Raw genomic sequence first — 16,083 nt, 5'->3', positions numbered from 1 at the left:
AAAAGCAGTGTTTTGCGAAATGTTCGTACTCTGATATAATGGTCATTTTCAGATGTTTTGGGACACACTGCCCTGTGCAGACATAAAGAAAAAGTGGACATTTTTTCAGACCAACTCTTTCCCCTTTGGATACAAATGCAATGCATACTGTAGCATCCCACAGAAAACAGTCTGCTTTTAAATCTAAGTAATCAACTTTTTATTTTACACAGAACTGTTATTATAACGCCCTTGGAGAAATAACATTTCTTCTTATTGCCTGGAGCAAAGTGGGCTATCTGTAATGTTTTGCTTTAACAAATACAATGTACTGTGTGTTGTATTTGAACAGTGAGAGAAACTACACCATAATGGACACGGTAGGTCTGATTTTACTGAGTAAATGATTGATGAGGCTTGATGCAAACATTCAATCTGTGACATCACAAAATCAGTGTTTGTTCTCCCTTGTTATAAAATCTATATTTATTCCCTCTGCGGTTCTGTGAAGCACTACTTCACAAAGCAGCGTGTCAAAGCATTTCATTTGTACACAGATAAATCGCAGGGAGATGGAGAGGAATAAAACAATTAGTGACTGATGTGTAGACAGATGTTGTAGAGTTGATGTTAATAGTTAAGACTACTGACTCTAAATGTTATGGTGTGTTATTCAAGTTAGAATCATAGGATGCTGTACCCTCGTAGGTGCAGTAGTAGAATACATTGAGGGCCTCCACTGCTGCAGGGCCCCTCTGCTTGTAACCGAAGATCAGATCTATCCACTCGTGCAGGTGGGCCGACACATATTCCGACTCCTGTTACAAAGACACACACACCGGGGTCGTAAATCTTTCATTCCAAAAAACACACACAATAAACAATACCCTACACACAGACAGGTAGATACTTTGTGCGCATGCACGCACACACGCACGTACACGTACACACACACACACACACACACACACACACACACACACACACACACACACACACACACACACACACACACACACACACACACACACACACACACACACACACACACACACACACACACATCAAATGACTCCTATCATTGCAGCCGTGGAATGTGGTTGATGTCATTGAAAGAGATATTCTACTCCACTCGGTGGCTTTGTGGAAGCAGAGCTGCATAGAGATCTTTGTAGTCGTCACACTATCACCAGACACTCACCATAGTCAGAGGCATCGTAGAAGATACAGGCGTCAACCATTATAGTCTCAATATTAATTAATTAGTACATTAGTACATTTATAAGCCTATATGCCCATCAACAAGTTCAGCTCACTGGGGAATGTTGAAAGGCATGCTGCGACACATAGGAAATCACTAACTGAAGCAGAAGTAGACGTAGAAGTACTGTAGGTTGAGGGGAAGCCGGTTCACCAATAAAGTCAACTACAACTACATTATACAACTACATATAGTGTACCAATTCACAGAAACTGTGACTTTGCCTTTAAAGGAATATCTTCATTTTTAAAATGTCTTTATTGTGCTTCACCAGGCACTTTATGGGTATTCTTTTTATTTTTTACATGTATCTTTAAGCTACCAACCACAACACCTTGTTAGCATTTCCCACTGAAATAAGAAAAGATTACCTGTAAACTAGGAATACTAACAAGACATTTCCTGTTTGACACAAGACTCAGCGAATTAATCACAACAATGTGAGAAGTGCTCTTTGAAGAACAGTGAACCGACTGAAAACGAAAATGTCACGAAGTACAAGTAGATCTCACCAGGGCTTTGAAGTACATGAAGTACAAGTACAAATAGATCTCACCAGGGCTTTGAAGTACATGAAGTACAAGTACAAGTAGATCTCACCAGGGCTTTGAAGTACATGAAGTACAAGTACAAATAGATCTCACCAGGGCTTTGAAGTACATGAAGTACAAGTACAAGTAGAGCTCACCAGGGCTTTGAAGTACATGAAGTACAAGTACAAGTAGATCTCACCAAGGCTTTGCGGTGCTTGTAGATGAAGTCCTCAGGGGACTTGGCCCATTTGGGTAGGATAACATCGTTGACCCTTTCCTTGGAGATCTGCAGACGACCCAGATCGAAGCCTGGGGGGACAGCGAGGGAGAGAGGGATAAGGAAACAGAGGAACCAAAATGAAAGGGAGAGAGTGTTAGCGAGAAGGATAGAAGAGGGAGATGTAGAAACAGAAAAAGAGAACAGACAATTCATTCATAGCTGATTTGTGACAAAAGACTATTTGGATTATGTCACTCACTAGCATCTCTCCAAATATCATGTGAAATATGAAATACTAGGAATAAGATAAAGCAGGCTAGGCCATTATGTTCTACAGTGCCAAGTTATCCCTCTTTGTCATTATATCAGGAGTGAATATTGCAGCTACTCAGGTCATAAATAAACTTGATATCTAATCAAGAGACTACAAAGTATCTAATCAAGAGACTACAAAGGCCAAGCTCCACGCAACCTCAGGCCGCACCGTTTTGGTTCTCCAGGAACTCGGGGACATAGAAGAACTCGGGGATGAGCTCCTTGACGTCGTTGGGGTTGTCCATGAGGGCCTGCCATGTGGCTGGGATGGAGTGGAACTGGCGGTCGGCGCAGTCGAACCTGAGACAAGGGATATTGGTCAGCAGACAGCTCTCATCTAGCATAGCGGAGTACTGAAGCATAGCAAAAGGGGATAGAGGGAAGGAAGGGAAGAAGGAAGGAGAGAGGGGGGAAATGGGCAGATCTCTGGATCAAAGCACACCTAGACAAATAGAGAGAAAGAAGGCTGGATGGCGAGGCAGGCAGACTGGTGGCCGTCTGGTTGGCTGCCTGGTCTCCTTACCGTCCGCTCTGCAGCTGGATGTGCAGCGAGGTGAAGGGCTCCACTCTGATCAGGTAGTGCATCACCCCGGCTGCGTTGGAGTAGTGGGTCCCGTAGTGGAACCTGTCGATGGTGCCCGTCGGGTCCTCGAAACTTTCATACCTGAGGACACACTCACAAAGTCAACCTGGGGCCTAGACTAGATTCCTATACATGTATTGTGTAGTGTATTGTAGAGTGTTACAGGTGCCTGGATGGGTCAAACATACTTCTCTCTAACAGCCTTGGCGTTGCGCTCATTAAGTACAGCTACCGGTTTGGACAAATCCCTGAATACCCGAGAGTCGGACAGGTCTAGCTCCTCTGAAGTGTAGTCTGCTAGAATCCAGGGGAACTAGATCACACACACACACACACACACACACACACACACACACACACACACACACACACACACACACACACACACACACACACACACACACACACACACACACACACACACACACACACACACACACACACACACACACACACACACACACACAGAGCAAGTTAACTCCATTACCTGGTCAAAAAGTCAGTAATATTCCATGTTTCTACATGAGGGACATACCACTGGGTACTGGGCCAGGTCGTTGTAGGTTCTGCCTGCGATGGTGTTGAGCTGGATCAAGTAGTCAAAGTTGGAAATCTCCCGGTTCACCCATTTCTGTGATAAGGAGAGGTGGCAAAAGAGACGCATTCAAACCCCAAAATGTGACCAGATACAATCAGGCCTGACTCGTAACCAGCAGCAGTATACATCACATCGCATGGCATGGCATCACATCACATCTGCCTGTGTCTCTTGGTAACAAAAGGATGTTGAATTTTAGTTTGTAATTTGATGACAGCAACCTGTCACAACTTGGGGAAATGTTCAGCTCCACTTCTTCTTCCCTAAAATATCTTGCTATCATTGTTTGCATTCCTTTTGAATTCCTCATTTAAACAAATGGGTGCTATTGACAGAAACACTTAACAAGTGAACATGTGGCTACCAGTCATCCACTAGTTTAAATCTGGGACACTAACAACACTAACAAAACATGTTTTGGTTCACTGAAATGCCAACACAGATTGAAGAAGTTACCCCCAACTGAAATTCAAAATGTCAAATCAAATATCCACTTTTATCAAATAGACTTTCATTGTTTGACATGCGTATAGTGTAGAGACAAGTATTATTTCTTCCACCGTGTTGTGGCTTTCCACAGTCAAATTCAGGTCAGTCAGGGTGAAACACTTTACTTCTCAATACCTGGACACTATAAAATTTCAGTGGTAAAACAAGATAATTTTCTTCAAATCCTGTCTGTTCTTTGTTGAGTGGCGACTAACTCCTGTTTCCCACAGTATCCCGGGTCAGAGTCCTGATCTAACTCCTGTTTCCCACAGTATCCCGGGTCAGAGTCCTGATCTAACTCCTGTTTCCCACAGTATCCCGGGTCAGAGTCCTGACCTAACTCCTGTTTCCCACAGTATCCCGGGTCAGAGTCCTGATCTAACTCCTGTTTCCCACAGTATCCCGGGTCAGAGTCCTGATCTAACTCCTGTTTCCCACAGTATCCCGGGTCAGAGTCCTGACCTAATTCCTGTTTCCCACAGTATCCCGGGTCAGAGTCCTGACCTAACTCCTGTTTCCCACAGTATCCTGGGTCAGAGTCCTGACCTAACTACGGTTTCCCACAGTATCCCGGGTCAGAGTCCTGATCTAACTCCTGTTTCCCACAGTATCCCGGGTCAGAGTCCTGATCTAACTCCTGTTTCCCACAGTATCCCGGGTCAGAGTCCTGACCTAACTCCTGTTTCCCACAGTATCCCGGGTCAGAGTCCTGATCTAACTCCTGTTTCCCACAGTATCCCGGGTCAGAGTCCTGATCTAACTCCTGTTTCCCACAGTATCCCGGGTCAGAGTCCTGACCTAATTCCTGTTTCCCACAGTATCCCGGGTCAGAGTCCTGACCTAACTCCTGTTTCCCACAGTATCCTGGGTCAGAGTCCTGACCTAACTACGGTTTCCCACAGTATCCCGGGTCAGAGTCCTGACCTAACTCCTGTTTCCCACAGTATCCCGGGTCAGAGTCCTGACCTAACTACGGTTTCCCACAGTATCCCGGGTCAGAGTCCTGACCTAACTACGGTTTCCCACAGTATCCCGGGTCAGAGTCCTGACCTAACTCCTGTTTCCCACAGTATCCCGGGTCAGAGTCCTGACCTAACTACGGTTTCCCACAGTATCCCGGGTCAGAGTCCTGACCTAACTCCTGTTTCCCACAGTATCCCGGGTCAGAGTCCTGACCTAACTACGGTTTCCCACAGTATCCCGGGTCAGAGTCCTGACCTAACTACGGTTTCCCACAGTATCCCGGGTCAGAGTCCTGACCTGTGTGAGTCCGGAGGCCTTGAGGAGCTCCTGAGGCGAGCGGGTTCCATACAGGCTGAGTGATCGCAGAAGCAACATGCGGCTGTACACCTTGTTCCTCACCTGTCAATAACACAACACAATGCCGTCATGAGCAGAAGGGATTAATTTAACCTAACCCTTACAATACCTTCACATTGCGCTGGTGTTCAAGAGCTTCTATTGGCTATCTACTACTATTAAGTGTCAGCACACTAAGTACGAGTTAGGAAACTGAAAGAGATTTCATGGTTTCAGGTGGAATACTACTATGTTCTCCTAAGCCTACAGTTTGTTCCAGAATATGCGTTCTGGTTCTGTAAGGTCCTGGCTCACCTCCTTCTTGAAGTTGAGGAAGTAGTTGGTCTGGTCGATGAGGAAGATCTCCAGAGCCGAGCGACGCAGGTTATATCGCCGCAGGTGGATCTCTCGGATCTGAGATAGGGGCCATTTGAAGTCGTGGCCCACTCCTTAAAGACACAGGTAGACACACAGGGAGGTTATGTTGTGACGTCTTCTCTTATTCTATGTCTTTAAAGCCCCTGGAAACCCAAATCCACAAAATCAAAAACCATCTAACGATGTAATTTAGGGTCTTACATGTATGTGCATAATAGTAAGCATCTAAAAGTATTAGACATTAGCTTCAATCCAAATCCTAAATATTGCCAGATGAGTGTTGTTACTGTTTTGAGATTTTGGGTTTGAAGTGGGCATTGTTATGCTCAATACTTATTACACAATAATCTCCATGAACCAATCAGGCTGAAGTGCCTGATTGCCTCTAACCTGCAAAAAAACAAAAAAACAAACCAAAAGGCAACACTATGTAACTGGGGGGTGGGGGTGGGTGGTTGATCACCAGACATGCCCACTCAGTTTCAGAGCAGTAGTGCTTAGTTCAGGACTGCTTTGTTTTTCATGATTTTGAAACCAAATTGTATATACTTGGTGACATTTTTAATCAAATTGATGTGGTTAATAACACATTTTCTGTGGTGTAACAAACTCAAAACACATTTATTTTTGGTTTCTAACATCTACAGCATCTCTCTCATGCCCTGCCTCCTCACCCTCCTCTTTCTCCTGGCTGCTGTCATAGAAGTAGATGTGCTGGGTGGTGAGCTCCAGGCGGCCGGGCACCACGTCCACCACCGTCACCAGTTCACAGTCCTCCCACAGCACCATCTTCTCCTTCTGGCCCACCTCCTCGGCCTCGGCCCTGGACACACAGACGCAGAGGGGATGGCATGCTGTTACTAAACGGCTCAGTAATCCTTGATTTTGCTGTATTTGTTATTCTCTTGCTGAGTGTTTTCAGTGGCAGCATCATCTTCTGATATAAATAAATTAGATATGAAACAACTCGCCAAAGTATTCAACGATTGACTATTGTGATATCGAGAGCCAAAGTCATGCCCACTTCCAGGTTAAGCATACGAACCAACCAAGGGATTTCATCCGCATTTTATTTTTCATAGACATTTTGTAAAATTGTTATAAAAATAGTTTTACTTGGTCAAACCAAGCGATTCAGCTACATTTACATTTCACTCAGACCAAAACTAGAAAAAAAATTCTATAGGCCCTTTTCACAGCAACCGTTTCGAGGTGGTGAAGCAGGAATGAAAGTGGGTGTAACCAATAACGTTAATGAGGGCCCTGGCACTGGGACACCTAAATGGAATGGAACCACCATTAATGGTAGTGGTTACACCTGCTTCACTTCCCGCTTTATCACCTCCAAATGGTTGCTGTGAAATGGGTCTATTGATATCGGTACTGGTATTGGTACTTATATCGTATTTTTTTTTAATGATAGCCAGTCCTATGCAATATGCTGTAGTGACTGGTTGTGGTATTGTGGTACTTATGTATTTGGTGTATGTGGTGACTGACTGGTTGTTGGTAGCAGCAGGGTCGTCCTCTGGCAGCTCCAGGACGTCGTCCTCCAGGTCGCTGACTTTCACCTGCTTCACAGCCTCCAGCAGCAGAGACTCCGGGTTCACACGCTGCTGCTGGACACCTGAGCGAGGCAAGAGGGACCAGTGAGGATTAACAAACAGAGGAGCTACCCAGTGTCCTAAATTGACTTTCATGGCTCCCCTGGCAAGGGCTGGCAAGCAAAAATACATTTACCTGCCAAGAATGATTAATATCCATTTTTCACAGTCGTCTTACCCAGGTTGTCTCGCAGAGCGCTGGCCTCTCGGTGTGGGTCGTAGCTGTAGTTACGGACCAGCTTCAGCCTCATGCGGGAGTAGTTCTCAGCACTGGACACCCTCCAGTGCATCTCGTCCTGCTGCCTATTAGAAACGGTTACAATATGCAGCACATGTAATATTGCTCCAACATAGCATTAGTGCTCCATATATTTGATAAGACAACTACCGTAAATTTCGGACTATAAGCCGCGGCTTTTTCCCCGTTTTTTGGCCCTGCGGCTTATATAACGGTGCGGCTTATCTATGGATTTTTTCAGAAAAAAAAAAAGAAAAAAAACTGAATTCTCTCTTTTTTAGCACTCTTTCTAACTATAAATCCACTTCTGTTTTAATTTCCTCTCTTGCCCTCTTTTCACCACACCGCGGACACTGTGTGCACTGTAAAAAAAAACACAGGTGGTGTTGTGTTATGTTGTTTTGTTGAAATGTTAATAAATGGGAGCTTCCTCAAACAGCCATCTCTTTCCTGACAATCCCCTCTGTGCATGAACCCTTACATATGGTAATTAAACATTAAAACACAAAAAAAAAAAAAAACATTAAAACACCCGCGGCTTATAGTCCGGTGCGGCTTATATATGTAACAAACAGGCAATTTTGCTGCTGCGGCTTATACTCCGGTGCGGCTTATAGTGCGGAAATTACGGTAGTTTCTTACAATGCTTCTGCAAGCCTGTACATTTTTCGCTCTCAGCCTGCATGCATGCTGTAATTCATATATTTTTGATTCAGATATTTATATTTAATACCTTTTAGTGTAATTGCTGGTTGTGTTATGTATAAATACCCTGGATACACAGATCTGTTTCAAGTTTAATCTTATCTTAGTAAAACGGCAACGAAAAGTGGAAATGAAGTTCCAAAACGTGATGAGTTGTAAATGTAACATGATTTGCAGCATTAGATGTCTACAGTCTGCTAGTCTACAGTAGAGAGTGCAGGATATACAGGGCAGGGATTTGGAGATGTGTGGAACAATGGACATGAGCTGGACTCAAACTCACAACAATGCAAGTACATGATGATGGTATACTCCTTAAGTATGGTGATTTCAGTACCTGTCGGCCCAGGGTCCTCTCTCACACACCAGGCCCCGGCGCGCTGCCTTCCACTGCCTGAAGTTGGCGCTGTTCTGGCTGTGCTGCTGCTTCAGCATGCTGTTGTAGCGCAGGTTTTCCTGGCGGCCTCGCCGGGAGAAGGGCTCCACAAACTGCTCCTGAAGGAAGGAGATGAGGGATTCAGTCAGCCAGTGTGTGTGTGTGTGCTACATGTGTTATGTGTGTAGGTCCTGAAAGGAGGAAGTACTGTATCTGAGAGTTTTATAGGTATACTGTAACTAATGCCATCACAATCTATTTGAAACATAGCGAAATATGGCCTTTTGTTGCAGATAACCTCCATAGTTCAGTTTAGCAGCTTTTGCAAAGATACAAGGGTTAAACTCATTTATAGGTTTGCTGATGTAACGGACTGATATTGCACACTTTTTCTAACCTGAATTGATTCTAATGCAACATTTTGACCAGATTCCACACAATATGTATGAATATGTCTTATTATTATCATGGATTTCAATTGAGAGTTTTAGTCTCCCGCGATCTAAATGTGGTTTTGTGGGCTTTTCCAAGAATACAATTTTGAGCGAAATACTGAATCCCTGTAATTCAGCTTCAATCCAAAAGTATCTCTATCAACCATGACAAACTGACCTGGAAGCGGATCTTGCTCTCGCCCCTCTCCCTCTCTCTCTTATGCAGGCTGACCATGAAGGCCTCGTAGCATTCCTTCCAGTAGAGGGCCATGCTCTCATGGCCCTGGCTGAACGTCTCGATCTCATACTGCTTCATGTAGGGGATGATCTGAGGACAGACGACCGATGGCAAAAAGACAGGTTTCACACACAGGTTAGTGAATAGTTTCTGTATGAAATATGAACATATGGAAAACATATTTACAGTGAGGAAAGAGAAAAATTACATGAGATAGTACTATGAACTAAGAATCTAAATCAAGTGAGATAGTACTATGGACTAAGAATCTAAATCAAGAGATAGTACTATGAACTAAGAATCTAAATCAAGCTGTCATAGGTGTGTGTGCCCCACAACAAATATAATCAAATGGCTTTAGAGAGCCAAAGTCAAGCCCACTTCGGGGTTTAGGCATACGGCATTGGTCTGAGTGAAATGTTCCATGGTCTCTCGTGATTCCAAATATACTGTAGCTGAATTGCTCAGTTTGACCAAGTAAAACTATTTTATAAGCATTTTACGAAATGCAGAGGCTAAAAAAGAATGGCGGACGAATGGCTCTGGTGCGTATGCCTAAACCGGAAGTGGGCATGACTTTGGCTCTGTATAAAAGTGAAGACAGCTAGGAAATGAAAAGATTCGGCGAAGCTCTAAAAGCTCACGTATTTGTCGAGGTAGACGCGCCACTCGGGCGAGTTGCAGTACAGCTGGAAGTCCTCGAAGAAGGAGGGGCTGCCGTTGGTGTCGGGCAGCTGGGGCAGGTGCAGCTCCATGTAGAGGAGGCGGTGCACCTTGGAGAGCAGCGTGCGCAGCAGGGGGACCAGGAAGGAGTAGGTCTCCTCGGTCTGCTCCTGCACCGAGCGCCGGAGGATGCCCTCCACCTTCCCCAGCAGGTAGCAGGCCTCGTCCTGGCTGGACACTGTCTTGGTCTGCAGGATGCCATTTAGCTTGGCCGTGGCCATGGCACACACCTGGGATAAGGACAAGGGCGTTGGAAGGTCATTCATACGGAACTCAGCAGTTGCGTACAGTATACTCACACACACTCTCCCTCCTTCTGCTGTGTATCACATTATTATTCAGCATAAAAAACAAGGTCAATTTAAGGTGTATATGCGTGTTCACACACGACTGCTATTTTTGTAGAAAAAGCGCTGCCTCAACCACATTTTGCACTGATAAAAAAAAAAGTAGGTCACATGGCACAAACTTCATTTCCACACGGACTCTCAAACATTTAGCAGAAAGTCCATAACACAGACAATTAACTCCCTAAAATTCAAGGACCCAACATGGCATAGTTTGAGATACGGATCAAGGCGTGATGATGACGTGATCATCTCCCCTCCACAGTCCCTTCCCCGACGCTGGACTCTCTTGCTGCTAAAACTCCTAAAAGCAGTCGAAATCAGAGATACACACGTATTTACAAGTGTCACAGAAACATTTCAAAGCCACCTACCAAAGCAGAAGGGTTCATTGCTTCTCGACGGCGGGGTTTGAAAGCTCTATGCTGTTAATAAATAACTTTAATATACCAATCCTTCAGTGTTGTGCTATTGTGCCCAGCCACAGTGCCCCTCTGGTCGGAAGCACACAGAGAAAGCACGGCGGCCATCTTGGCATTTGCGAAAAAATGATCTCACCAGCACAGAATTCGGATAAAAAGAGCCACTTATTACCCAGAACTCTGGGGCTTTAGCTCCCCTTTAAGTAAAACAAATTGTCAATTTCTATTTTTGCACAAAATATATACATTCAAGCACTTTCAATGACCCATGTCTATATTAATAAAAAAAATCAATGCCTTGATTCCCCCCCTCTCAAATTCACAAGCTTTCAAGGATTTCAAGGTTCCCCGTGGGAACCCTGTGTATGATCAGAGGCCGGGGCTTACCTGGGGGTCCTCCTGGGCCATGAAGCCCAGCAGCAGACGCAGTCCGACCTGGGAGAGCTGCAGCCACTGTGTGCCCGAGGAGTACCACACCATGAGGCTGTCCATCAGTGTCACCGTCTCATCCAGCACCTTCTCCGTCCACAGCGCTGGGCTGACCAGGCCCTCCGCCTGCAGGAAGTCCTGCACCACGTGCAGCAGCCGCACCGCGTTCTCCGTGTGCTGCGGCAGCGTGGAGGCCGACGCCTCGCGGTTATCGCCCACCGCCCACTCCAGCATACGCTCCATCAGACTGGAGAGAGGAGAGGAGAGGACAGGGAGCCAAGAGAGGAAGAGATGGACGAGAGAGGGAAAAGAGAGAAGGAAGAGTGGTGGGATTGATGGAAAGTGGAGAGAGAGGAGTGGAAGGGTAAATTAATTATCACACACCATTATGCAAAGATTTATCTCATAGGGTTAAGCCTGAGAACCTGACAAAACTGCAAGCTCATGTTTGCTCTGGCAGATGCTTCTGGCCCCCCTCCCATTTTGTTGTGCATACCAATCATACCAATGGGGATAGACTGATCCTCGCAGTTTGTGACTTCCCTGAAAAATATAACTGTTTTTTAAACAGCACTACCAAGTACTCACCCTTAAACAGTTATCAGGACATTAACAGGAGGGATTGCACATGGCAGAGCAATGGTGCAAGTCTGTGTAAAATCAGGCATGTATAGTTTTAACTTAAGCTCCAGCTATAAAGTTACGACTATGCTAAGCTAACTTTATAAATGTCTCCAGTTATCGCCTGGCGTTTACTCGCAGAGCACTTGTCTGCTGGACCGTTGGTAACTAACGCCCCCTGGTAATCACAATTGAAAGATTCTAGACTCATTCGTATTTGCGAATTGGTGCGGTGATGTCAGGCTACTGTGTGGTAGCAGTAAGTAATAATAGGTGAAGAAGCCAGAGGTTAATTCTCCATCATGTGTCATCATCTAAACCTCATTTGCATACTAAATTAATTTGCACTGACTTCAGGAAACGAGCTATGAAATACTTATTTTTACTTTGATTTATTAATTAGATACTGCTCAAAAAAGGACAGGATTTGTAGAGTCATTTTGTCCACACTCTATTGGCTTTTGACAGTGCTGTATTGGCTTTTGACAGTGCTTTTAGAAGAGTGAAGTGTCTCACCTTGAATGACTGACCTGAATTTTTCAACCACTCCATGGCGATAACCAATTACAATTCTGAACAGCAAGGCCTGCCTTTGGACAGCCTCAAAAGTCGACACACCCCTCGCGCGATTAATAAACGTCGAGTGTGATAAGTGGAGCTGTCTCTTCAGGCGTTCTGAATGTACCCTGCGTGTACCCTGAATGTACCCTGCGTGTACCCTGAATGTACCCTGCGTGTACCCTGAATGTACCCTGAATGTACCCTGAATGTACCCTGCACCTTGGAGGCGCTCTAAACAGAAGCCTGACCTGAGCTTGATGTGGTCGACGGGAAGCAGCAGCTCGTTGGCAGTGGCCAGTTTGGTGAGAGCTGAGAAGACCTGGCCACGCTCCAGCCACGCTGCGTCGTCCGAGCCCTCCACGCCGCGCCACATCACGCACAGCACAATCTCCAGCAGCATGCTGCACAGCTCCTCCTCCGCCCGCTAGGGGGCGACACCACGCCGAGAGAGAGAGAGAGAGAGAGAGAGAGAGAGAGAGAGAGAGAGAGAGAGAGAGAGAGAGAGAGAGAGAGAGGGAGGGGGGGGGTATTATTAGATTAGAGTAAATTAATATTTAATGATAGGGAAAATTGGATAATTGTAGCAGCAAATAATAGGAGACAGCATAGAAAAAGTGGGCAAATGGGGGCTATAAACATAAAGCAACCAAGGATGATCTTTAGACACTTGAGCACAGTCTATGTAGGTCAATAAGAAAATATATGACTTTATAGATTGTGCAAAATGACAGCAGATGAATATATTGCAAAAGAGAGAAAGAATATACAGAATATAGAATATATAGTTTCAGATCTGTAGAGCAATGTGGAAAAGAATGACACCACAGTGCGGACAGAGAAGGCCATCTCTCCTAACATCCATCTCTGTTGTCAGGAGAAAAGAGCTTCTGTTGTGGGTTTACCAAGCATAGACCAGGATGTAATGATGCATTCACATTGGGGTGGTAGATGGTAATTTGACTGCATTTATATAGTGGTTGTCTAAGTAGCGCTTCACATTTCCGGGGGGTAGATGGCAGAGAAGGCCGGGTGTTGCTCACTGCTCACACAGGAAATAGCACTTCAGGGCGGGTGGTGCAAAATGTTGGTTACTTTAGTTTCTACCGGAATTATTGTGTACATTACTTTTGACTTATTGTGAGAATCTATGTTGAGAATTTATAGTGCAGGGGCGAATGGGGAGTAAGCATTCCATTGTACTTGTTACACACTGCAATAAATGACTATTTAATATTTTACTATTTAATAACAAATGTTCTGAGAAGTTGTTGCATGCTATTTAAGTTCCCTGGCTAACAGAGTCATCCTGCTTGCTGCAATACCCCCCCCCCCCCCGGACTTTAGTTTCTGGAAGGCAGGTCTTTGACTGATGGACATTGTATAGAAAAGCAAAGCTGAAATTCCTTGCACTTTCCCATGAATACGGTAGTGGTGGGTATTTAATGTTTTAGTTTATGTATGACCTGTGAACAAGTGGACATTTTTTGCTGGCATGTGACTTTTGTATTAAAGGCTATTTTGTTCTAATTTCAGATTACAGGTACATTGTCAATTTTGTTTTGGTTGTTGTTGTTTTTACAAAGTAGTTTGAACTACTTTATCTAAGTAGCTTTAGTTAACCAAACTAGATTTCTCCCTAAGATAGCTTTGCTGTAGTCCAACTACTTTCCAGTGTGAAGTAATTGGTAGCTTGCAACGCATTGCTTTCAAAGTAGCTTCCCCAACACTGTGTATGACATACAGTTTGTGGAAATATTTTCATTTCCACTGTGACCTTGATGATTTCAACTACCGTATCTTTGAATGTGGATGATTTGATACATACTAACTCAATTCGTACAGCTGGGAAGCTCAAAATTGCCGCAGTCCTCAACTAACACTCACAAGCTGAAAATGGTAACAAGGAAAACAGCTTACACAGATGAAAGTGAGTGCCAGCCTAGCCTCCCTGAGGTGGCAGTGACATTTCACATGCTGATATGGCTGTTAGCATTCACACAGCCTCAGAATGATAACCACCATTATGAAAGAAATAACACTGGGGATTCTTATCACCTCCTTCCAGGAGCTTTCAATTACCAGGCAACACTGCTCTCCAGGAATCTTATTTGAACGTATTTGAGGCTTTATTATTTCAATAAGGATCTTTTTAGAGTGAGTGAAACCCCTCCCTCCACTTACAAACCAAGCAAAACGGGTAAAAAAAACTCCTAGAGATCTCTACAACACTCCCCACTCGCTTACTAAAAACTGAATATTTAATTCATACAGACAAATTCAGCCAACCAATCTGGAGCCTTCATACTACCCATGGATCCCTCCCGCTCTCATCCCTCCCCCTGGCCTGGACCAACTCAACAAGGTGAATAAGGACAGAAGAGGCCCATCAGTCCTAAGCTTCCCGCATCTCACCTCAGTGTTGTTGAAGGACTCCCCCAGTGAGATGTTGTCACTGAACAGGAAGCTGTCTTCAGTCAGGGAGGAAGTGGCGTCACGCTCCCCAGGGCCCCCCGGGAAGGGCTTGGTGGTCTCCAGCGGCGAGGGCGTGCTGGGCATGCTCCCGGGCGTCTGGCTGCCGCTCTCCCCGCCCTCGTCGGCCTGCAGGTGGGACAGGTCCAGTGTCAGGCCCCCTGACTTCCCCACCGCCCAGGGCTTGAGGTGGAGGTGCGGCTCGGTGGAGGCGGAGGAGGACGGCGTGTCCAGCAGTGAGATGACATCGCCGTTCTCCAGGCTGTCCACGGAGCGGCCGTCGCCCACACTTAGCCGGTCGTCCTCCAGGCGTCCCGCGCTGCCCGCTCGGCCCCGCCTCTCCAGAGGCAGCTCCAGACGGTTGCCCCCCCCGCTGCCCCCGGGCCGGCCGAAACTCAGGTCCAGACTGCAGGTGCTGAGGGTGTCGGCTCCCCGCAGACTCGACGCACCGTCCCCCCGCAGGAAGAGCCGCATCAGGGTGTCCTGCCAACACTGCTGCTTGGAGATCTGCACGGCCGCGTCCTGCTGGGACTGGAGCAGCTGGTACACCTGGAGACAGAGGAGGGGAACATATAAGATTACATTTTAATGACCCCTGTGGGGAAATTAGGTTGTTGTGGCAGCAAACAGTAATAGGATAGAGCAAAGGAAAAAATTGACAGCTTGTCTTCAAAATCCGTGATCGACACGACTGGTAAACCAAATGTTTTTCACTGCTGGTGTTGATTGGGAGCAATAAACTTTAACTATCACGAGTAAATGCATTACTTTTACCAACCAACACATACCTAGATCTTTAGAAAAGTAAATGAAATATTAGATTACATTTAAAGTCGAACTGAACCCGTTCGTCACGTGCATATGAGTCCGTTTCAGACTGAAAACATAGTTTGTCTAAGATGACAGGTTGAGAGGCGGGTCATAGTATCATGTCGATGATTTTATTTGACAATTCTGGGGACTGGATTGGGCTTTGGCCTATCCTGGCGTGTTCCGCCTCCAAATCGAGTGGGATTCAGTGTGTTGTGGCGCTCCCCTCGGGAAGAGCCTTTTGACGGGAGGAGTGGAGCTCAGCGAGCCACAGGCAGCCAGCTGCCTTCGTGTTGCAGAGCGGAGAGTGCAGCACGTCGGCCTGGAATCTCCGAAGTGCAACCCCTCACAACCAAGCGCTCGGATGCGCGCGCCATTATCGCTGCTGTAAATACGATATCCCTGGAATGCGCGTTTTAACGAGCCAGTTACATTTCTTTGCATTCTTAGA

General features: G+C 45.7%; 1 protein-coding gene across 1 annotated transcript in view; it reads right to left on the bottom strand.

The window, feature by feature from the left end:
• Positions 1 to 16,083, bottom strand: part of nbeal1 (neurobeachin-like 1) — an 84,595-nt gene that overhangs the window by 8,388 nt on the left and 60,124 nt on the right. Inside the window, exons 28-44 of the mRNA XM_083633823.1 lie at positions 14,766 to 15,371; positions 12,602 to 12,777; positions 11,130 to 11,418; positions 9,895 to 10,203; positions 9,191 to 9,340; positions 8,540 to 8,697; positions 7,438 to 7,562; positions 7,156 to 7,282; positions 6,330 to 6,478; positions 5,593 to 5,726; positions 5,239 to 5,340; positions 3,427 to 3,522; positions 3,080 to 3,204; positions 2,832 to 2,972; positions 2,478 to 2,608; positions 1,973 to 2,082; positions 680 to 797 (exon numbers count right to left, since the gene is read on the bottom strand). Coding sequence (XP_083489949.1) covers positions 680 to 797; positions 1,973 to 2,082; positions 2,478 to 2,608; positions 2,832 to 2,972; positions 3,080 to 3,204; positions 3,427 to 3,522; positions 5,239 to 5,340; positions 5,593 to 5,726; positions 6,330 to 6,478; positions 7,156 to 7,282; positions 7,438 to 7,562; positions 8,540 to 8,697; positions 9,191 to 9,340; positions 9,895 to 10,203; positions 11,130 to 11,418; positions 12,602 to 12,777; positions 14,766 to 15,371 — 3,046 coding nt within the window. The remainder of the gene's footprint in view (positions 1 to 679; positions 798 to 1,972; positions 2,083 to 2,477; positions 2,609 to 2,831; positions 2,973 to 3,079; positions 3,205 to 3,426; positions 3,523 to 5,238; positions 5,341 to 5,592; positions 5,727 to 6,329; positions 6,479 to 7,155; positions 7,283 to 7,437; positions 7,563 to 8,539; positions 8,698 to 9,190; positions 9,341 to 9,894; positions 10,204 to 11,129; positions 11,419 to 12,601; positions 12,778 to 14,765; positions 15,372 to 16,083) is intronic.

The sequence above is a fragment of the Poromitra crassiceps genome (assembly GCF_964638095.1).
Source record: "Poromitra crassiceps genome assembly, chromosome: 3".
Taxonomy (NCBI): Eukaryota; Metazoa; Chordata; class Actinopteri; order Beryciformes; family Melamphaidae; genus Poromitra; species Poromitra crassiceps.
This window is presented reverse-complemented; position numbering and strand designations above follow the sequence as displayed.